Source organism: Centruroides vittatus, unplaced genomic scaffold (assembly GCF_030686945.1).
Source record: "Centruroides vittatus isolate TY-2023 unplaced genomic scaffold, ASM3068694v2 contig_1078, whole genome shotgun sequence".
NCBI classification, from domain to species: domain Eukaryota; kingdom Metazoa; phylum Arthropoda; class Arachnida; order Scorpiones; family Buthidae; genus Centruroides; species Centruroides vittatus.
The window spans coordinates 422092-447280 of NW_027120693.1; the positions used below are offsets into that span (position 1 = coordinate 422092).

Consider the following 25189-nt stretch of genomic DNA (forward strand, 5'->3'; position numbering starts at 1 on the left):
AAAGATGGAAAATTTTTTTCTAGTACCATTTGAATCTTGAATTTAAATCTAGAGCGAATATCGCAGGATTGATATATCTGTATCGAGCGTGGAATTTGTCAAAGAAATTGGAATTTTAAAAACAGGCAAGACGAATTTCGGACGATGTCTTCATGGTTAGATACAGTTTTTTCGTTATTTCTCGCCGATGTTTGACTTGTTTGCCAACTAGAAGAAGAAAAAAGATTTATTCCCTTGCTTTACACTTGGAGGACGGATGTCTAAATGGCCCAAAGCTTATACGCCAACGCTTCCACTCGACTGATCTATCGAATCGGATTTAAACCAACTTCGTGTCGACCGGATGAGAGATTCCCTCTCTTTCTACTTTCACTAGAATGCTACCACCCCCATCTTTCGTTCTCCATCCACCTCTAGATGAAACGAGATGCTTCTATCGATGGCGCCGTCCTTCTACTAAATCGATGTTTGGTAGAGCGGCGGAAGAAGGCGATTTTTTGCCAAACCTGAGGGTCGGAAGCGCAGAGACCGTGGACTGATAGGAGGAAGAAGAGGAGGAGATCCTATTGGCAACCCGCCAGACATTTGGTTGCTGGTTTCTTTGCTCCTGGTTACCCTTTATTAGAGAACTTCAAACTCTTATTACTGAGTAAAACAGTAAAAAATTATTCATCAAGTTAACAAATCTAACATAAGTTGATAATCCAAATTGGTTGTAATTTCAGGGGACGGAGATGTGTGGATGGTTTAAGTTTAAACGACGAGCTAAATTATGATTATTAATTAAATTTGCTGCAAGTATGAGGTTCAAAATACTTTTGTTGCTAGTCTAAAACATTAATTTTATTCAAATTTTTAACTTTAGGACCGTGAAAACATCTCGAGAGCACTCATCCATATTTTGAAAAGAATTAAATTCTGTTACTGGAGATAACATAAATTTTAAGAATATGTCAAAATTTCATGAGATATAAGGAGACGAGCAAAAGTAAAAAGCAAAAATCTCTTATCTGGATTTGTTTTTTTTTTCTTTGGATTCATACGACTAGAAGAAGAATGCGCGCAGCAGCAAGCGGTGTTTGATAATTAATGAATGTTTGGCACCAACCGCTTCAACCTCGAGGGAAAACCGAAGTAAAAAGTCAGCTGTCCAGAAAAAAAATGACGACAAAAAAAATTTGAAAGCATCGAACGGAAAGCCTTAATCTAATTAATGAGACGGCGAAACGTTTCTGTGCGCGAAGTGGAGGGTGGTTCTCTTTTATAAGCTTCTTACCAGTAGACACCGTTGCTTGAAAAAAATAAAAAACTATAATCTTGTCGGGCACAGGGACTCCCGTAGTTCTTTAAAATTGTCCTTCCGCTAATCTGTTTCAACTAGACTCGAGCCAAAGTATCTAGCAATCCGTCGTAACCAACAGAGATTAGGTTCGTTGCGTATGGGTCTTCTTCCTCCCTCAACAGTATAACTCTACAGTGGAGTAACATACTAGATTTTTCTTCCTCCCTGAAGAGTAGAGCACTACAGTGGAGTAGCATTGTAGATTGCTTTTTCCTTTACAACATCAGAAATCGAAGTTGGACTCTTCTGATGGAAACGTAGCTCGCGTGGTATCTACCTTTACGTGGCTCTACTGACATTGTATGGTAAACGGGGATGACGCCACACTTCTTTGGCGCCATTCAAAGGCGTCACAGCTGCTGTGACATTGGAGGTGTCGTAGATTATCGAGCCATCTTGTTCCCCTCGACTATCCATCGTAAAACCTTCTCCGTGTTCCGTCGTCCTTTCTCATTAAGGTGGGATTTATCCGTCTTCCTGGCTTCTCCCTCCAATTTGTAACTGCCCTACGAAATCGTTAACGGCGTCACCACCCGGGAAGAATGGTATCTACTCTCTGACTAACCCATTCTGTCTCGTATTTTTCTTGGAATAATCCTAATCCAGCCAGCAGGGAGCATCCCTGGAGGTATCTTCTTCGTCTGCTCTTGGATAACTTCGAAAGAAAACGAAATTAGTTGAGCTCTTGTTAGCTTCGTGTCACGAAGTTAGAACTTGTTTTTCCCGGGTATTAGCCATAACCGAAATTGGTTACTGTAAGAAGTAAATAGTGAATAAGTCTGTAGTGTAATAGCACGAGATAATAATCTTTTTTGTATCTTATTCAGAAGAATGTGGAATGGATAAGTAACAATACAATTCTCGTTTCGTCTCGCAGAGAAAATAAAAAAAGGAATATAATTACTCTTCCTATGAATGTAGAATTGTTAAGCCAACGTAACAACCTCTTTCTACTCACATTTTATCATGAAATTTTATCTGAATACAGAAGGAAGTCATTTATTTCGATATTCAGTCGTTTACTTAATCTCTTCTATGTTCGTTACAGCAATCTTTATCCTTTTTTCCATATATTTCTCTAGTTTTTGACCTTTATTGATGTTTATAAAGGCCAAAAAATATCATCCAGGATTTAGAATTCTGATATTTTCACATATATATCGATCTCTAAAATTCATATACATGACATTATCACTACTTTTATTAAGCACTCTGAGCCATCGTTATTGGTTATCACATATCAATTATTCTATGTAAAATATACACATTTTCTCAGCCATTATATAAAGATTTATAAAGTATTTTAGTAGTATTTATTTACTTTTTATTATGCATAAGCCCATCCGCTTCCGTACGCATCATTTTCAACCTCTTCCATCATTGATTCTTATTATCTTTTGTGCATTCTATCGTAAAATAACTCAGGTATTCTTGAAACCGTGTTTTCTTATATGTTGAGCATCAAACACAAGACCGTGTTATTTATTAAACACTTGGCACTTTTCCACTTCTATTAGTTGAGACGAGATTTTATTTCACTCGTTTCGGGCATTTCGGGCCCCTCTTCAGTCAACGTTAGTTCCTCGAACTCAAGGGTGCGCGTGCATAGCACAATTTGGACCTCAAAGTTACAGCAACAAATGTAAATGTTCTACGTACGGTTTTTTAAAATCGAACGCAATAGATCTTTAATCTTCTTTTTACTAACTTTTTTCTTTTCTTCGTTGTTGTTTTATCTTGACATAAAGCAATAAACGTTTGGACCTGGTGTTAACTAAAAAACTCACTTTTCGTCTAGTACTGGCTCATTATTACGCAGTTGTTTGTTGACCATTTGCATATTCTGCTGGTTATGACGATCTGAATTTACATAATTAACTGTATAGCCAAAAGTAGCCAAGTTAGGCTGGATCTGTTGCTTATTTTTTATATGATTATAATATTCTTAACCAATTCTTGTTTATATTTATGCTTAAATTTTTATTTATAGAATTACTGGACTTTATGATGGCCACGCTCTCTTTAAATTTTCTATTATAAGCGTATTTTTCTTTATATAAAATTTTTGTACCATCTTGATCTATATTACAATTATTAAGTAGGCAATGATCATGAAAAACAGAGTTTACTCGATTGTATCTTAAGTCGGCGACATGTTCCTTTAATCTGATATTTAACTTACGTTTCGTTTCTCCAATATAAATACTATTATTCTTACAAGTACACGGAATTTCGTAAACGACATTCTTTGTTTCTTTCGCTTCTGTTCTAGTTTGCTGTATACTCTTTTTATTTTTTAGCCGGGATTTAAGTTTCTCATATTTAGGTGCGAGTTTTATGTCTACCTTTCTTAATTCTTTATTAATTTCTTCATATAATCCTTTTACATATGGAAAACTAATATATCTTATTCCTGAGCCTTGTTTTTCTATTCTTTGTTTGTCGTTTCTATTTGTTTTATCATTTATTTCTTTTTCCCATTTTGTAATTATATAGTTTGGGTATCCATTTAATACAAATTTATTTTTTAATTCTTTTATATATTTAGACATATCAACTAATAGAAGTGGAAAAGTGCCAAGTGTTTAATAAATAACACGGTCTTGTGTTTGATGCTCAACAGTAAAATAACTCGTTTCTTCTGTGTTAAAGTTGATTATATAGCTTAATTTTATACAAAATTATGATTTTAATGGAGGAATATATAATTAGTATTTATTTAATCATTCTAGCTTTAAGAGTATACTTCTAGTGCAAATTATCAAAAATTGCATTACGCCTCAACGACACATCTTTAGTTTGAAATATAAATTAATTAATAGTAAATATTTCACGAATTTATAACTTATATAAACAAATATTTAAGTTATTATGACGTAAATATATTGCATAGAGTCTCTAAAGATCAGGTAGTTGACCTCACCAGCTCCTAGGAAACTTACTTAATATATGCAACAATTAAACACTGTTTTACACACAAACTTCTCTAATGGTTCATTGTTAAATCTTAATGGAATTATTCATGAAAGTTGATGACATATCCCCCAATGGAGCATTATATTTTCTAAATAACAGGCAATTATTCTCTCTTTACTCTCTCTCGCTTATATGAGGTCTTCCAAATCTTTACTCGAATAATTGAAATTAATTTCTTATATAATTATATTTTGAAGAATTAATCAATAATTAAATATATTAAATATATAACTTGGGTCTATGAAGGAAACGTGAAAAATTTGTATATTGTAGGTACTTTAATTCGTGTGAATCACTTGGGGTTTCATCTGAATCATTGAACCTGGATAAAGCTAAGATGCATTGAATTTACTAATTTAGTACCTTTAATAGAGATGAAGCTGAATGAATTATCTCTTTTTAAAGAGCATATTCAATAGGGATGAAGCTGGATGAATTGACGAAAGTACTATTTTTAATAGGAACGAACGTTGTGTTAAATACAATCATCCATAACATAAAATATACATGAAATTTCATATCGTATCATGTGAAATTTACATACTCAGATGTGAAAATTAATATAAATTATTCACGGAGAGATGCAGAAATGACTTTTATGTCAAAATATTCCAGCAATTTTAATTCGAGTTTAAATGTTAATTTTGTACCCATGTACTTCAATACAGTATATATAATAATCTTTTATACTTAATAAGCAGTTTAGTTATTTTAAAGAGTTAGATTCAGTCAAAACCAGTTCGTATTGAACTATACTTACGTGTGAAGTATGATTAAAGTAAGTTGAACTCGTATACTTTTAAGGTTTTATGATTGGAATTTTATATTAAAAATCTAGGACACACTCGAAGAAAATTAAATACAAAGAAAGGATTGTAAAACTGTTTATTACTCCCAATATTCTTTGGTTAAAAGTGGTAAAATATTCGATTGTAAATTCACAGGGTATTCGTGTCATGTTTCAATATCAGAGCTATCGAAGTACTTTGCGATTCAACAGTTTTATTGTGTTTATATGTCTATAAAGGTTTATGAAAGTTATGAAAAGTATTATTAGATTTATGTACATTTGTATGCATATATTCCGCATGATATGGAGTCTTTAATATAAGCCTGGATGCTGCTTGGTAAACTTAATACGGAAATATAAAAATGAGATGCCAAAAATGGTGGCTTTATACAGTTTATTATATCTTTATTCTATTGATTACATCTTTTTTCAGCAACCACTTTTAAAGAAGAGACAAAAAGCAGGATAAAAACTTCACGGATAACAAGAAAATCTTATTTTCCTTTCTGGAAAACAGCTACGTTATAACAAAAGGATGGAAGGAGGAATGTGAAACAGTGAGAAAAAAACACGTATCTAGGTGGAAAACATGACTTAAAATATGCATCTAAACTTCAAGTAGTTTATCCTAATATATGCAAGGAGAAACATAATATTTCAAATCCAAAAAATTTTTTGAATTAAATTTTTTACACGTAAATTTATCTTTAGGTAATTAAATATAATGTATTTACATCTATTTTCTATAATATAACATAATTACGTGCCGTATATTAAGCATTTAAATCTAAATTTATACTACACACAACATAATTGATAATCATCCTCCTGAATGACCCTCCTTTGCAAATCAAATTGCTTCACTAAAAATATGTTTTAGAATTGTCGTATGAATGTTTAGGGTCCTTCCTAAATGTCTACTGAAATCTTTTATTTTCAAAATAATTATTTATTTAATAATTTTGTCAAAAAATCGATAGTTGCTAAATTAATAATTATTTTATCTGGAATTCATCTATGTTCTGCAAATATATGTTTATTTATGCGTGATGTTTAATATGTAGCTCGTAAATTATAGAATCAGCTGTATTATACCAGGAACATTAATAATATTACTCGTTATAGTTATAGTAGAAACTGAATTGCAAGTCTTCTTACAACACGATCGATAACCTAGAAGAATGCATAGATGCGAATATCTCATTGTGTGTGGAATGCAACATATAGACTATAAGTCAGTTGAGAAAGGAGCCGTCGAAGTAGCTCCTTTAACAAGGTGATAAACTATGTTTCTGCAGATGTACCAGATGACAACCTCATACCGACGGTACATTATCATTTCCTGTCATTGTCCGCCAGCTTGGCGACCAGCCGGATAGTCTCCTTGGTGTGTAGACACCAATCGAGTGACATCAGACGTTAATTGACAATAAAACATCGGCAAGTCTTTGCGCTTCTAGTATAACACGCATCCAAGACTAATGTAATTTGCTGTTCTTGCCATTAAGGTAAGCTATTAATTTCTCTTTACAGGAAAACGAATATCTCAACATGGATAAGAGTACGCTGGAGGGAATAACATGAATATTCTATACAATTTATGCTTGAAAATTGTTTTAATTTAAGATAAATCTTGTACTCAGTCCGTTGAAATGAATCTCTTGGCATAAAAATAAGATCAACTTCTCAATAGAAGTTAATCGTTTGGGATAATCCGGATTAACTCAAGTTGTATGATCTTTGCGCTTATGATATTCTTGCATGAAAAATGGTAATTTTCGGTATAAAATTGACTCATTTAGCTTTAGTACAGATCAACAAATAAAATTGTTACGTCTGAGTCACGCTTTAAATCGGATTTAATTTTCTGCTTGTGTTTTCATTATCTCCAATCACATTAATCCAATTGTATTTGAATTTTCCCATATAATAGGACTTCGAGAGATGTACAATTCTGCTGATTCACCAGCATTGTATCAATAAAATTAATCGTTGGTGCGTAGAGATTCAAGATTCTTTGGATAACAAAAGACTGAGAGCATCTGAGCGTATTTACATCTCATCCTACAGGAGACGACACAAAGTATTATGCTTCGGGCAATCTAAACAAGTGCTTTTGGCGGGAGATGACACGCTTAACGACATTCGAAGTCGCCTCTTCCTACATTCGATAAGTGTGTGATTGCAGGAAGGTGGAGAAACGAATGCGGGGATGGTTTCAATACGTACTGTACAACACACAGCATCCATTAGAAGTGGCCCCGGGGATGGGATTCTACAAGTAAATACTCTGGCTAATTACAGAGATTGTAATGACGTCTCTGTGGCTAATTACCAAGAATCTGTCGCACTGTCGCTCTTAACGAGAGATGTTTTTTTGGTTACGCTTCTGTTTGCTGACACATCCCGTCTATCAGGAATATTCTCTAAATTGGCTACGTCGATGCATCGATTGACTCGAATGTCATCTAACTTGTCACGTCTAGCACAAATAACTGAGGAAAGGAAGACAAAAGAGAGCATTGTGCAGTATAGGAGCAATATTTTCATCCATAAATATCGACATCTGCTAGCAAGTATTCGATGCTGATCAGTCCCGTGATGCTGAAGAACAGGTGCATTAGCTGTTAGATGAATCGTTTCGTTAGAGGGAGATAAAATGCCAGATGTCTAACGCTTTGGCCAATATTAATGGGTCGTTCGCGTATTAACTGGTGAGCATTAACTCGCAACTAATTGTTTTACGATCGTTGCTTCTAGATATCCATTGGATCAATGAATATCTTCTAGCAGCAACTAATATCTACAAGTTTCATAGCTTATTATAGTGATTATGACTGCTAATTTTAATTAATGACTATTTTGTCCTGTAATATAAATATTATTGTACTCTTTAACGGTAACGAAAACAACCTAACAGCACGAAAGTGTCAAACTGGTTCATTTACGGCATTTTGTTTTGGGTATTCGATGCTTCCTTCAACTAGAAATTGTATTTTAGAATTATATTTTCTAAGTGTAATGAAGTGTTCTTGCTTATACTATTTTACTGTAAAGTTTTAGAGTACATCACTGGTTTGGTGTTTGAAAGCGTGCCGATATTGTGGAAACGAGCGCATCTGTTTATTGTCACGACTTTCTAAGGTGATGACTGGAAGCTCTCCAAAATACTCAATTTTACGTGGTTATATCATCTTCCTCAGAGTATTAACTCTAAGTAATGCTAACGGTTACGTTTGCGTAACAGAAGGGTTGCAAAGAGTTGTGGTTTTCTCTCCAATTCACATGTTTACATACCTCAAATTTTACATTTGAGAAATTAATTATAGATTTTTTAATTTTATACAGGGAAGTATGGAATGCTATTATCCTGGGACAGTTCCTTTCTCTTCTTCTGTGTGGAACGGGTGTCACCAGCCAACTGCTTCATAGTACCTATATGGTTAAAGTGCCAACTGGTAAGTCACTTTTCTTCCTCAATTATTGTACCGAATCATCATCGATGATCCCGATGATGAGTTATTCTTTAAAGATGATCTAATCTTCAAATTTTGTAAGAATATTTAAAGATTAATCATGATTTTTTGCATTTGTTGATGTGTTTCGGTGATCATCGCCCGCTGGTTTTTCTAATCTCGATGCGTGTTACTCACCATTCGATCGATACGTGTACAGAAGACACGACCGGATCGCAGTCAGATGTTTAAAAATATTCCCCGGAAGAACTAGATTATAGCTGTAGTACCCGAAAAATCCTGTCATATCGTGAAAGTGACAAGTATGGCACCCTTAAAAAACCTCACTTAGCACAGAGTCAAGTGGTAGTGTCATACATCAAAATCCTCTCAATCCATCACCGCAACTTTATCAATCGTCTTGACGAGACTTTTGACCATTCCAACATATGCCATCGGAAGTGTTCCATTTCCTTTTCGAGTTTTGTGGTATTCCACACGACATACGCCACGAAACTCGTGTTGCGACCTCAAAAGAACACGCCTTCAACAAAGGTGGTGTAAGAAATTCGCCGAATGACAGGCTCTCGTCATTGGAAAATTCAGGGTCTAAGGTTGAGAAAGCACAACTCTAACCCGCTATAAAGATGTCGCGTAGTCAGCTCTTTGAGCGCAACGATCCAAGTTTTATGTGAAAGAGACTTCTAGGGCGCCATAAATCCTAAGAATAATGTCGAGAAGAGCTGAGATCAACAGTTCCTCCAAGTAAACTGACCGAGAAACGGGGTTATATACATTTCACGGTTCACTATAAGCTAAAATTTGACCCATAGTTCATCCTCTTTCCGTCTCGACTCCTCGACCACATGACTAATTAATCCCTCTAGCACAGCGCCATCTACCGGATACGTGGTTGTTGTTTCCGTGGCACCGTCCAGGCGCTGCCATTGTTTTCAAACGAAACTTTTCTTTTATTTATCATTTTAAAAGTGATTAAGGATTCCTCTTGCATAAACAAAAGCTATTTGTATTTTTATCTTTCCTTCCTGCGAGCTGGCAGTTCTGTTCGTTGTTTTTCGTCCATTCTTGTCTTAGTTATATACACTGCCGATAGATGGAGACAGAGTAAATATGATGGAAGATGGCGTTTAGTGACCCAAGGGAAGTATTTTAATGCTTGTAAATTTATGGTTAGTGGCTCAGATTTTCTCAGACACGCGATATGCCTTAATAGTGAATGATTAAAACATACATTCAGTTCATAAATTCTCAAATGATAATAAGGAGAATGTAGTAAAAGAAGACAGTAAAAGCCGTGGAAAAGGGCATAATGCACATTTCTGCTGCTTGATCTTTCTAAATTATCTGTAATATTTATTTATAAAATTAATTTTGCTAAACCACTAAAGTATATGAAGTGGAAACTATCCTGCAGCAACGAAGCGGTTTAGGCTTTAACCTATGGCTCTGGGGATCAAACATTTCAGAAAATTTTCGGGGAATGGTTCCGGATATGTTGGGTCTACTTCCTCACAACCCATTCGCTCCATTGGCACTCTCAAAAAGCCTCCTTAGGTCCCACAGGGCAGAAATAATATATAGTACTTTAAGGCATGTATCAATTTGCAGATGGTTGTGTTGAATTTCTGCTGGTTCACTTCACAAAGGCTCGAATATCGATTGATGTGATAAGGTAATGCAACATGTGAGCGATCTACCAAAGACTTCTGGGGGAATTTACGTAAGAAACAGGCTCCTATTTAGGTGTTGGCCCTTTGGCAACTGCCAGTGTTTAGTAATTTAATCCACTCAGTACTGGCTTTAATCGTTTGGAAACTATTTCAACAATAATGTTTGCAATACATACAAAATACAGAAAAAGATAAACAAAATCAAGAACTGTACAATAAATTAAATTTAAATATTTAATGATTTGTTGCATTCATTGATGAAGGAAGTAGTTAAACTCTATAAAGGACGAGTCTTTGTCAATTTTTGATGGCTCGCTTAAAGTATCCTAGAATTCCTGTAGGAAAACTTCGTTAGAGTATTTTATTTATAATAAAGTCCTGTAAAATCCTTTAAAGTGGATTATCAGTTTCGTGTATAAGACTGTAGCTATTATATTTGGATGAAAAATGCTGTAGATTCTTGATCGTTTTATATTCAACAAATCTATATGTTAGGATTTTAACCATTTACAGAGAAACTCTTCCACTATTTTATAAAATAACCTAAAAGTATATACTTTGGGTCATTATTATAACTCCAAAAATGTGAAAAGTCTCGCTATTGGTGGGTAGACAAACAGTTCAAAATACCAGTAGCCGAGTGGGGGAAAAAAAAACATTGTATACGGGTCGTGAGTTCGCTCCTGATCAACTACGTGGAATTCTCTGGGTTTTCTTCACATGTCTAAGCATCTAAATAGAAGTCAGTTTCCTGTAGCTTAGATTAGATTTCCTCTTTGGAAAGCATTTCCTGGCAGATCGCTTGTGTCGCGTTGCTTTATCTCATCAATTCAATCCAGTTTAAATTTGCAGTCCAGATATTTATTCGATACGATATAATTTGCTGCAATGGGGATCCAGGTTCGAACCAAATCCCCGTTATTCATATGAGGTGCTGTTTGAGGCACTGTTCTCACTATACCTCTCTAGTGCTCTTCGACTCCATTGAGGATCTGGACCGTAATGAGCGTAATTATGGCTGCAGGTGTAGTCTCTTGTTAATTAATCAATGCAGCATCTTCAGTGGCACCACTTGATCAGTAATCATGATACAGATCGTCTCCAAGAAAACATTATCCACATAGTTTCTTGACTAGAAGAACTTAATCTCTGCTTGTGACTCGTAAAATTTAATGTAGTTTCTTTGATGTTAAAGATGAGCATGAAGTCCACCAAAAGCTTTAAAAAATAGAAGAAAACACCAGAAAAACACCACTCAAATGTTTAAAATAGTTGTAGGGTTAAAATATTTGAAATTTAACGCTTTAATACTTACAATACTTTGAAAAATCTATTGAAAATTTATCACAGAAAAGATCAACTTCACGTTAAATATTTTCAAATCCTCCAAAATATAAGGTTAAGATACATATGAAAGAGAATGTTAAGCTGGTGATGAGTAAAGATGTCTTTGATCCTAAAGCGGGAAGAAGTAATACTTTACACCTTCCTGCATTTTGTTGTTATATATAATATTCTAAAACTTTAATATTTACATAAATGTTGGAGATAATGCCGGTATCAACAAAGAACGGAAGAATAATATCCTATTTTCAAAGTATCTCGTATCAGACGTATCTCGTTTGATACCTTGACTATACATTGAGATATATTCTTTTGATTTCTTTAAATATCAGATTATCGTGCTTTAAATTTATCTTACGACCCGTCAAGAAACAAACTTATAATTTAAAATATTATAATATTAGGTTGTTGACATCGTTTTAAGCATTTGTAGCATTTGAAGATTCTTAAAAATGAAATTTGTAACGTTATTAATTGCGATATTTTCAACGACGTGCGATAAATATAAGCTAAAGTTTTATTTCGCTTAATTTTTTACATAATATTATAATATTTTATTGAAAATTTTCGTTTTTCTTAAAGTACCACCATCGAGGATCGACACTGACACGTTGCGCTAATTGGAATAAAATTGTCGCCTTGAGTGCGAAAATGCATCATTTTTCATAAAAAAAAAAAAAATACGGGAATAGATTGATATATCTATTTTCATGACTTTTCTAGAAGAATTTTGTGAAGTTTTGGGTAAATTCCTTGAAAATCTCAGTTATATGTACACTTCTCTGTACTGTATACAATAGCATCTCGCTGCTTTTTACCTTTTCATAAGATTTTCCTGCAACAAGTTTACTTAATTTCGTATCTTCCTCTTCTTCTATAGATAAAATGGGATGTCTATGGCCTTTAGACGAACTAAATTTCACTCACTCTCAACCAATTATAAACTTGCCTATGGGCGGAAGCCTGAGCTAGCAATTTGAAACTTACTAAATGAGTCAATTTTCTTCGATACTTTTTTCTGTTTTAAACAATAGCAAAGTCATTCACCGCCACAGGAAAGAATAGGGTTTTTTATAGGGCAGAAAAAGAAAAGTCTTACAAAAACTGTAATCTTGCTAAAACAAAAAAAGAAACTACTTCGTGGAACAATGGCGCCATTTTCTCGACTAAAATTACTATCGACTTAAAAATTATCTGAAGGAAATTAAAGAGTACAATGATTAAGAAAAAGTTTTAAGGAAAAAAAGTAGAAATTTCTCTGTTTTTAGTGATTGCAAAGCGATTATATGTGTTGCTCCAATTCCGAACATCATCCGTTTAATCGATTTAAATTTGTGAATAATTAATAATTCTGTTTAAAAATTGATCTAGAACAAAGGAAAGATGTTATCTGGGCAATTTAAAAGAAAATAATTAACAAGAATTTGTAGGTTAAACGAACGGAAAGGTACTTTTCTAGCTTCTTAGAAACATGATTAGAGTGTCAATTAAAGTTGCCTCTCGCAGTTTGTGGTAAAGTCTTTTGTAACACCCGAAAATTGAAGGGACTTAAACGAAATCTTAGAGATTAACGCGACTTTAATTGTTTATTTTCTGATTTAAGTGAAGGTTGATGCAAAGAAGAACTAAAGCCGTTCGTTCTATGCAGCTTTGCTCACTAGAACCATGAATCAGAATCACGTTACCACAAGGATAAACTGGAAAATTTTTAGATTTAAGCATTATTAAATTAATAAATTTATGATAACTGCATTATTTATCTGGTACGTAAGGTATAGTCCATCTTTGCTTACTTTTCCAGCGATTTTATGTTGAAATTTTGCTCTTAAGCATCCAATTTTGTATTTAAAAAAATTCAATTTTAAATTCTTATACGATAGCTTAATTGATTTGGCAGAGAAACTGCTATTATTAGTTACTCGTTTTACAAAATAACCAGTTAAGAAATCACTGTCTATCAGCTTCCATATGTAAGCTGGAAGATATCGATTTGTGTGCAACTACTCTGCTTCTAATTCATGTATAATGCAGCCAATGTTACACAAAATCGCTGTAACATTCTTTTTTTCTCTTTATTTTTATATATAAAGATGTATAATAAATCTAAATTTTTAAAGCCTTAACAAGATTACTGGTGTTAAAGTTATCAAATTATCTTCTTCCGTACGTGACGCGTAGATCCTCCTCTCATCATCGCTTCTGTCTATCATGCTTGTCTCATACACCCTGTTTATTGTTCTCGAACACTAGAAGACTCGTTATTGATGACGAAACAAAACATGTCACATAGTTGAGCTGGTGTTTTTTGACGTTTCTGTGTTATGGATTTTGAAAATCATTCTGTAAATATACTGAAGTTTTACTATAAAGATGCTAATTTTAGAGGGTAATTTACTTTAAAATGTGTGTAAAATTTAACGTCTAAGAATGTAATATCAACATCTTTCCTGTAAACTTCCCTAAAACACATCGATTTTAAAAAGGAAGATGTATTAAAATAATATATAAGGAAAATATTCTTAAGAATACAAATTTTCTAGGGAAAATATTTCAAGATGTTCTTTCTTTAGAGTAGATTTTCCCCGAAATTAAGTTACTTTTCCGGCTATTATATATAAGAGGGAAAGTATGGTAATAGGTAAGAAGATGACCCCCAAGAGTTTTACATTTTTAGACTCGGGACACCTTGAAACGTCGAGAAATTCCAATAAATTCGGGGGATTTTTCTGTATATAGACAGGGGAGCACGATTTTGTTTACCCTCTTTAAAGCTTAATAACTCTTGTGTTTTTCGTCGAAAATTTTTGAAATTTTGCACAAAGGTTTATATATCAAAGGGATTAACAATGTTAAATTTTGGTGATTAACGGTCGAGGGATTGTAGAGATAAAGGGGATCGTGTTTATCTCCAGTACGATCGGACGTAATGACGATTTTAATCGTTATTAGCATTTATAATTTTTGCATAAAACCCATCTCTGCCTTTAAAATTAATATTTTTGCCATTTTATAATAGTTAAAATATATAAAGCCTTTTAAATATAATATGATAACAGATGGAGCTACCAAATGTTGCCGTGAAAGTTAAGCAACTCGTTGCTGAATTTTTTCTTAAAGAAATTTTTGTTACCATAATTTTCTGAGAATAAACTACTATATAAAGTACTTGTTGGAAGTGAAATGTGTGTATTATTGTATTGAAAATATGTGTAAACTCTCCACATATGTGATTATTCTTATCTTTCCTATGAAAATTTATAAATATCAATCTGTTAAAGGTGATGACACGAAGATAGCTTCTTTCTTCGAGTATTTGCCAGCTGATCCAAACTAAATTTATTTCGGTTTCGAATAAAATAACAAGAAACGTCTGTTAAACTACTCGAAAAGATTACATTTCAGGCATTTTTTTAAATATTTGTACGCAATTCTTGTTGCTTAAAACGTTTAGAATGAGTGATTATCAGCATGGATACTTCCATAATTCATCATGAAGTGCCTGAAGTAAGGAGCGTCTTAATTACTTTTAACATTGGAAAATGAATTAATGGCCGGTTATTAAATAATTCAGCTTTAAATTCTTTCAGTGTAAACATAAATAAGCTCAGAATATGCAAAATTTTTGTTAGAAAATGAAGAGTAAATTCTCAAAGATAAGACAAATAAAAAAAATAAGATCATGGAAAATTAAAAATGAATCACTGAAAACATTTTTATAATTTTAGAATTAGAGCTGAAAAAAGTATCTAATTACTAAAATATAGGTAGTCCTCCGCGTAATATGTACAGTTTAAGAATGATGATAACAGAGATTGGTCGAAATTGAAAAGTAGGCGGAGACACGCGCTTGTTTGAATTTTTCTCAGCCAATTGCCGTTTAGATCTTTATAAATTTCACTAATTTCTGTTGTGCGATTTTAAATTTCAACGTATTATACTCTGCAAAGTATTACTTATGTTTATGAGAAGAATTCGCTTTTTTATATATTCCTTAACGGATCAATTTATATAAATTAATCCTCAGAGAGAACAATACAATATTAAATCTTAAATTGTTCTATAAATAATCAAATAAATCTACGGCAAAAGAAGGTTTTGAGCTTTTTCGAACAATGATACTTAAAGGAAATGGGATGAAGAAAGTTGCCTTTAACTCTGTGACCTGACCTAGACCTCCTCTGTGATGAGGCCAGGCATCAGCACCTAGCTGTCGTGAAAGAACGAAAGGAAAATAGTATTGTGCTGATCAATTCTTTACATTAGTATCAGCAGAAACAAGTTTACTTGCTCTATTGTATAAAAGTTACCTGCAAACTATGAAAGGGTAGTATCATCTCTAGTTTAGTTCTTTACTTTTTGGCACGTACTGAAGGCAAAAGTTTAATTATGGAACCCGTAAACGTTGTACTTTTTAGAAGAGAACGTTGCATGTATCGTTAATGAAGGGTATCGAAATTTGACAATGGAAATGCCAAGCAGAAACGGCTGTCGATAGATTGATGTCCATACCCATTTGGGACACAAACGAAATTGGAGTCGTTCCCGTCCCCCTCTTACTGATAAATTGACTCTCCTTTGGTTTGATCTCCCCCGCTTAAAGTCGCTTTCACATTGTTATAGTCTGACAACTCGCTTCTCACAAAGAATCTGCTCGCTCGATTAGGCTGTATGACAAAAGCCACGTGTCTAGTGGGCAGCGGATGTTACGTCGGGACACTTCCTCAGGAAAAGAAGAGGGATGAAGCCGAAATTCCTGGGGCGCTAATCAGTTCTCTAGCCTATCGTCTCCCGGATGCGGCTCTTTCTACAGCATCATTCCAACTTTGATGGATGTTTATGTCTCGAGGCGTTCGTCCTACTACACGAACAATGAATGCCCACGGACTAGGGGATGTGAAGCAATCATTCGACGTTGGCATTCTGTCATCTCCATTTCCGTTTCCGTAATTCGCTCTTCCGGATAGCTGCAAACCAATCATCTTCCACGTATTAGATAGCTGGAAGAGACAAGGATCGAAAGAAGCTGTAAGTCATTGTACGAGAGGAAGTCGTGACGCGTTTTATGTCACTCTAAACCCTTCATTAAGAGATGTAAATTGATATTCACACAACAAAGCATCTAACGTGTAATTTTAAAATTGTTTAGAGAAAATGAACGTTTTCCTATTCATAAACAAACAAAGAGCTTACATTACGTAACCGTGAGTCAGAGAAATCTTCCTTATCCTTAAACAGTTGCTTATTTTGTTTATCGTAACTTGAATTAGAAGGAAATATTGGGCAATTTCACAACTGTAACATTTCTCAGGTAGTATATTCTCCAAAAAACAGCCAAACGAACTTAGAACAGTGTTCAATTTGTTACTACATCTTACTACATCATTCTTGATTATGAACTCTAAATCACGATATGTTACGTATACAACCGTAACAGAATTCGCAAACATTTTCCTATAGAAATATCATGAAATTATGTTCGAGAACACTCGCAAAACTGAGTTAAAAGTCGCATTTTCTGTGTAACCTATCTTGTTGATGCTCTTGTTACAGATTCCTCAGTAAAACCGTGCGTCTGAACGTGATAAACGTGCTCCAAATTTGAGAATATAAATCCGATTTATTAGAGTTTGGAGTCTAAATTATTAATTCTAAGCGTGTCCTGCACGTTCGAATCACAATATGGCTGATCAGCTGATTTCTTTGGTTGCATTGTAGACGTGCCAGATTTTTCTAAATCGCTCGAATTGGCTTGGTCTCTATCCAAAATACTTTATGGTACCCACTTCTAGGGTTGTAGATCTTAACGAGCATTTCAAATGTAGATTTGTATCTGGAGACGAGTGAGCATTTTAGCAAAGTGGAAAGACTACTCCACCTCAGTTTTCATCACATACATTCACACCACGCGCTACTTTCTCCTCCTCTCGTAAAGTATACATCATCATCCATCACTGTCCATATAAGAAGACACCCCGCTACAGAGTTGTTCTAATTTCTTGCGCGTTATACGCTCCTCGATGTAACGAAAGAAACGAGTTTCCAGCGGTGTATACATTAGTTACCTTAGCACAAAAGAAAAGTGAAAATGCATTAAGAACCTTAATCCATTAAGGTGTTAACTAAATTTTTGATGCTTCTCATCCTGTTAACGTTGAAAATTAGGATATTTTCTACGTTATAAGCATTAATTTGTTAATTTTACTGACTAATTCAAGGAATTTAAAGATAAAACTACTTTATAAGTGAATTTAAGTGCTTATTTAAAAAAAAAATAATTCAAAAATAGAGTGTAAATGCACGAGTTATCACGTTGTCATGAATGATTTATTATGTCCATTTGTCATTTTTCCAGAGGGTTTTTTCCCCATGTTTTCTTAAAATAGCATTTAAATTTTTATAAATTTTATTAAAGTGTATCATTCACGCTTACATACGAAGTAAATAAATTCATTTTCTTTCCTTCAACTGACATTACATTGCTCTAAATCGACTCGCATCAAAGAGACAAATGCTAATTTTTAGAATATTTCAACAACTTTCTAGAATTAATAAATTAAATATTTGGCATATAAAGTGGACCAAAATAAAATTAAAATCCCCATTCAATCATTCCTCTTCACATTTTTTTTCCATTTCAAATTGCTCCAATCTGGTAATGAAACAATCCAAGTGATGAAGAAGAGGATACAGCTTTTATCTCCTTTATCAGTTTAAAGGGTATGAGAAACTCTTAATTTTTTTGAACATTATTATGAGCTACACACACATTTCCAGCTACGGACATTATACAGATTTCTAAAATTTTTCTATCAATGCATATTTTCGGGAATTTTCAAATTTCGTATAGCTTCACATATTACCTTTGAGAATACAATGATATACAGCATTTACCTATGGGACCGTAAACGATATCTCGAATTGTCTTTGAAGATCGGTAAGAGATATCTTCAATTATCCTTTGGGACTATAAATTATACTTAGAACTATCCTATATAATAATTTCTAGAATGAAATGCTATATCTAAACTGACAGTTATGCTACTATATCTTGTTTGAAACCTCATCCAGACTTATCCCAAATTATATGTTGAAAATTTACAGGAAAAGACTTTCTAAACTAGGAAACACTTTCTTCTTTAAGTCTTCTTTTCGCATTCTTCCAAGAAATCTTTCTCCTGAGCATACGTTAAACGAAGATCTCTTTCCTATGTTTCAAAGGCTCTCTTTCCTATACCACCAACTGCACTTTTATTTAAGAAATTACTCTTTTCCTACGTATTAGTTGATAGGATCACCCCATTTTCTAGTTATTCATACAAGGAAGCATCTCGTTCCAATCAATTTATCTTTGGAAACCTTTCTTCCCTATGAATTTATGTAAAGAAGTCCCTCTTCTAATAAACGCATCTAATACTTTCTGAAGTCATCGGGATTACATGAAATTTTGACTTTCTGGGATTCCGGTGACATTATCAGGTCGCTCTGGGATCTTGGGGGCAACATCAAGACTTTTTGACATGAATATATAGGAGATACAGGCCTATATATTCATTTGAGAAAGTCTCTTTTATATATTCCTTTCCTATACATTAATCTCTCCTATATATTTCTCTCTTAAGCATTCATCTACTATATATTCCTCTTCTATACATTCAAGAATCTTTCCTATATATTTTTCTCCTAAGTATTTATCTCTGCTATATATTCCTTCCTATATATTCCTTTCAAAAAGTCCTGGCTGTTAAACATTTATTCAATAAAGTCTTCTTTTATACATCAACATAAGGAAATTATATTAAAAAGGAAACTTTCCCCTATACATTTATATAAGAATGTTCTTTCCTCAACCCATTCGTCATCTCCCTAATGCACCCACCCCCAATACATTCACATAAGAACGTTCTCCGCCTATGAATACGTACAAAACTTCAAATTCGGGAATCACCCGTGCCTGCGGAGGGCACCAAACACCGAAAGTTGAAGTCAGATCCTCCATTAGTAACCTCGATCGAAGTGGAATGCAGTGGGATCCCGATCGACTTAGAGCAGAAGAAAGGGAGAAAACTAACCAAATTATCCAGTCGGGAGGAAGCGGAAGTCGTTCCTTCTTTTTTTTCCTTGTATGTTCGGAGAGTCGCGCCCGTTCTTCGTCTCATTTAATGAATTAAAATTCTCGTCTCATCGGTGATAATCGATGGAGCGAGAAACAAAAAGCGCGTGGGGTGGAAGAGGGGGGTGTGCACGGCCAATTATACATCTGGTGATGGTGTAATTAAACTGAGGAACAGATTTAAGAGAAGAAAACGCCGGGGAATAAGACTAAGCAAAATTAAATGCAAATTAAAAGATTGGGTGTCGACAGAGTCATCCCCCACCTTCTAATTGATTGTTATTAATTTACTAGGCACGCTTGGAAAGCTTCTTAATTGTCGAGTGACCGCTTCTGCCCGCTAATCGACTAAGAGACTTTTTATGCTTAATTGGGAAAGCAACATTCCTCCCAATCTAGTTACCATCCTAACAACCAGTTGTCGATTCAAAAATTTGTAGTTCCACTCGGAATTCGATGTGGCTCTGTCGTAAATCGCCTTTTACATCGTAAAAAATGCTGATTGCGCGTTGAATTTTTGGAAGTTTTTATCGATTTATACACGTTAAATTACTTGTCTGTTGGTAAATATGGATCCTCCTTATGTTCTTTCGATGATGCTTTACGTTTGCTGTTTTTCTATACGAATTGAGATGGATCGCCTACAATTTTCCTATGTTAAATCCTCTTTGACAACTCTTTCATCCGTTCATGGTAACCAGAACCAAGAGAAGAGATCAGAGAAGATAACGAGGTTATTTCTGTAGAGATATTACAACTTTTCTAACACATAATAGATTTTATACCATAAAAAACACGTTAAAATGTTAATTTTCAACACGTATATATAAGATAGACCGTTGAAGACACTAGAAGATCATGTTTATAATTATACTTAATTAAGAGAGGATGGATACCAATTCTAAGAGACCAAAACCCATTCGACCTGTTAAAGCTGGCACCCATGATGCTAACTAGTAAGGAGCACATTATGTATGATCTTCTCCATAGCATCTTTGGAGATCGTGAGTGATAGAAGAATGGATCATGAGTAACCACTCAAATTTTATTCGTCGTCTTATCACCAGCAATTATTCATGATCTTCCACTTAACATTATCTGTGATTTATTATCGTCTTTCCATTCTTTACGACATCTTCATTTAATTAGTTAAGCAAAGCAACACATGGGCCATCTGCCAAGAGTGGTGCCTCCCGGGAGGACTTTCCATGTGAAACTGGCCCCCGTCACGTAAAGAAAACCCGGAAGACTCCAAGCTACCAGCTTGTTAGTAGGAGCTAACCCGCAGCCAATTATCAGTGTTCGGGGGTTTTTATCAGATCGACTACTGGGGGGCTCTTAATTCCATCAATCCAATGGTAACTAGACAAAATAGTAACGTTATTATTTGTAAAATTTAATAAATTTATTCCACAGTCATTAGAATCAATAAAATAAATCGAAAAATAGAGTAAATCATAGTAGTGGGTAGTAAGATCTAAGTGCTTTTATCGAACTTTGATGTTTGGGTAATCTCTAGTGTGGTGTTTGAGGGAACCATCTATCTCTGAGAGGATTTCTGCACTTTATGCCTTTCACAGCAAATAGTTTATTTATATATCCCCATAGAGGTATTGATTTTTTATTTCTCTATATAAACCTGTAAAGATAAAATTTTGTTCGGTGGTTTCAATATTGTGCCATTCCTGTAACTGTTTATATTATTTATAACTGTATTTTTACGCTCAAAAGTCTCCATATTATATTTAAATGTTTCGTAACATAGAAGAAATTTGATAAATTTTCTATTAACTTTCATAAAAATCATGCAAAATTTATACATATTACATGAAACATAATGAACGTATTATTTATTATTATCATCTATTACACACGTACAACAGAATCTTATGTTGTAATTTGAAAATTGCGTAAAAATATACGCAATCGTATATTTAAAAAAAATTTTTCGGTTGTGTTTCTAGAAAAATTTAAGAGAATTTAAAAGTTATAAATTTTCTTACCGTTGATTGGTTGTAGGTTCAAATTTTTAAAATTTAGAACGCTGATTGGCTAGATATTTAAATTTTTAAAAGCAGGCGCTCTGATTGGATCTTTCTGTTGAATAATTTCTTTATATTGTTTCCTAACTGCGGATTTTTTTTCTGCTACACTTTAAACAATGAAATAGTATATTTTTACCGCCATATTTGTTATATTTCTAAATAAATTGGTTTAAAAAACACAAGATCATTGGAAGTGAGTTAAGAACAGGAGATTTTATTCTGTTTATAAATACATCCTGGTGTCACAGCATCCCACCTATGAGCCATTTCTCTCTCCTCCGCATCATCGAGCAGTTAATGGAGGCACGCGACGTAATTGCTCCCCTTCCTCCGCTTACGTAATTACACGTTAAACAGTTGTTACGTCACACATGAAATGCTTAAGTTTCCTTATTTGATGACTCGATTTAACACACGATGTCGATGTGAAGATTCTGGTGATTTATTTTCGTGTGTGGTTAGTTTCTGAATTGTTTAAAGCCTCCGTTTACGTCACTATAATAAAATTACACACGAAATTGATGTTATAGTGTTTAATTTTCATTTGTAGACAAGATAAATTGCATTTATATCGCAATATTTCAAGATTTTTCCAGTGAAAAACTTGAGATTTTAGCTTAACCTTTGCTTCATTTTATCTAATTTGCATTCAAATATATACACGTAAGCCTCTTCTAGTGTTTAGTAGAATAGAAATACGTTAACACAGCCACGAACTTTGTAAACAACTAGTTATGAAAAATTGCAATCGCGTAACGTCGCGTCGCTCTGGCGTCGACTGCCGCGTCTTATTTATCACTCACTGTTTACAGCTAAGAACATTATTTTAACTGTTTATTATATGTTTAAAAATGATTAAAATATATTAAAATTGTGAAAAATTTTTAATAAATTAATTAAAGTGTCTCGATGTTGCAGACTACAAGAAATCGCATGGCGGCGCGACCTGTTGGGCGCGCTGTTATTTTAAAGTACGTTTTAAAGTTTTTTTCTATTTTAATAATTATATTATTATTATTTTCGTTACAAATAAGTTGTATGACGCCTTTTATATTTTATTAGCTTTGTACGGTTTTAAATATGCTTTCGATTTAACTCCAAAGCATATTTTATCGCGTCGTCGCGTGCGCCAACTGTCGCGTCATCTAAAGCACTGGCTATTATATGAACGTTAAAAATTAGTTTAATTGTTTATTATCTTAGAATGACTAAATACGTTAATAACTTTAGTGGACTTAAGGAAAAAAGTAAAAAAGTTCTTTAATATTGGGGTTTGAAAGGCTGACGCTTCTCGACGCGCCCTTTCGCGCGCGACAATGAAATCTCCTCTTGAGCTACGGAAAGAGGATGATACAAGATGGAGAAATGATCAGCACGTTTACCTCCATATTGATCCGCTTGAAAATCATGTAAACATCAAAAATTCCTGATATATACGCACATTTGTAGCTCGATATTCTCTTATCTATCGAATGAGACCATTGTGAATTGGTTTAAAAAATGTTTCGGGTTGAATGGAAAGATTTCTTAGAAAAAATTCTATTGGTAGAGGACTTAAAATGATTTAGAAACGATGAAGAACATCGTAAAATTCCGAAATCGTAATTTCGGATCGAGAAATTCGCTTGTCTCTACAACAAAGATGATAAAAACGAGATGGTGTGATTCAATTGCCTCGTTTCATCCTTAAATTGTCAAAATTTTACATGTTAAATGTAAAATTTCTTTAATTATAAACAGCTGATGACATTTGATCTATGTACAGTGCATTCCTCTACGATGTCTTTGTATATCCCTCCATAATATATTTGTATATTCCTCTTTAATATCTTTATACATTCCTCCATAATATCTTTGTATATCCCTCTTTGAGTGATAGCGAAGAGAAATATTTGGATAAATCTCGATTAAATGGTTTGTTTCCTTCTAGAACCAAGAGAGAGAAAGTCATCGAATCGAAAATTATAAAAATATATCCCTTTGTATCATTGTAGAATCTAGAAAATATATCTTTCGTAGAAATTATACATCTTCCTCCGAATCTCTATATGGAAACTTCACAACGGTACAAATTAATTCAAGATTATAATTTTACTACAGAGGTATACAAATTTACATCCTAGCTCGTAATGATATCCTTCTTATTGAGTTAAAAATATTATATTGATATTTTCTTTCACATTGTAATGGCAGTCAAGATATCTCTTGTTATATGTGAAGAGAGAGTCAGGGTATCTTTTATTATTTCGTGAAAAGAGAGTCAGGATATCTCTACTTATATCGTGAGGAGAGAGTCAAGTATCTCTGCTTATATCGCGAGGAGAGAGTCAATATATCGCTTGTTATATCGTGAAAAGAGAGTGAAGATATCTCTTGATATATCGTGAAGAGAGTCAGAGTATCTTTTTCTATATCGTGAGGAGAGAGTCAGGGTATCTCCACTTATATCGTGAAGAGAGATTCTACATCGCTGCTTATTAGACAATCTTACAGAACGTTTAAAAGGATATCATCCTCTAATTGCATTATAATTCACTTCGATCAAACCAAATCATTGTTTAGGGAGATATCAAACCGCAATTACGGGCATCAAACTTAGTCTGATTGAATGGAAGTCTCTATTGGTGGAGAGTGTGTGCCGTATCAGCAAACCCGGACCATCTGATTGAAGTTGTTTACCAGCAATTTGTCGGCCCGGGGCCAAATTAGCTGTAGCCATTAGCCAAATGGATTGTCTCCTGTTTTCTGCACTGACAAGGTCGTCAATTAGTTGGCAACAGCAAACAAAGTGCTCCTCCACCCCGAGATCGGATGAAGATCGCAGACTCTCGCCCTCTCAAATTATCAAATTACGGCTTTCGATCTGATTCTTGTGCAGTCGAACTAATTTTTGCTAAAGCATTTAAAGTTCTGCAAACTTTGGTGTTCGGCCCATCTCCGGTTTTGATTAGTTTGCACAAGTTAACTGCTTATTGGCTGATAGGTGCGTGATGCAGTTAATGAGTTTGGAAAAGTTGGTGGTTGTTGCACGTTTTCATTGTCGATTTTATATAAAAGAGGCATTTTTTATGTTCGGTCGTATTGCTTTTGGTATAATTTTACGCTTCTACTTCTCTATGAAATATCCTGTATGCTCCAAGACAGATAATCCTGTATGCTGCAAGACAGTCTGCTCCTGAAGTATCCTGTATGCACCAAGACATATAATCCTGTATGCTGCAAGACAGTCTGCTCCTGAAGTATCCTGTATGCTCTAAGACATATAATCCTGTATGCTGCAAGACAGTCTGCTCCTGAAGTATCCTGTATTCTCTAAGACAGATAATCCTGTATGCTGCAAGACAGTCTATTCTTGAAGTATTCTGTATGCACCAAGACAGATCACTCTATGAAATCCTGAATGCTGCAAGACAGTTTACTCCTGAAGTATCTTGCA

At 34.1% G+C, this 25189-nt stretch overlaps 1 protein-coding gene across 2 annotated transcripts in view; it reads left to right on the forward strand.

The window, feature by feature from the left end:
• The window catches only part of LOC136973975 (solute carrier family 35 member F1-like), a 192396-nt gene that overhangs the window by 88899 nt on the left and 78308 nt on the right, over positions 1-25189 (forward strand). For both annotated transcript variants that reach the window (XM_067268751.1, XM_067268760.1), the window contains exon 2: positions 8457-8566. In XM_067268751.1, coding sequence (XP_067124852.1) covers positions 8457-8566 — 110 coding nt within the window. The remainder of the gene's footprint in view (positions 1-8456; positions 8567-25189) is intronic.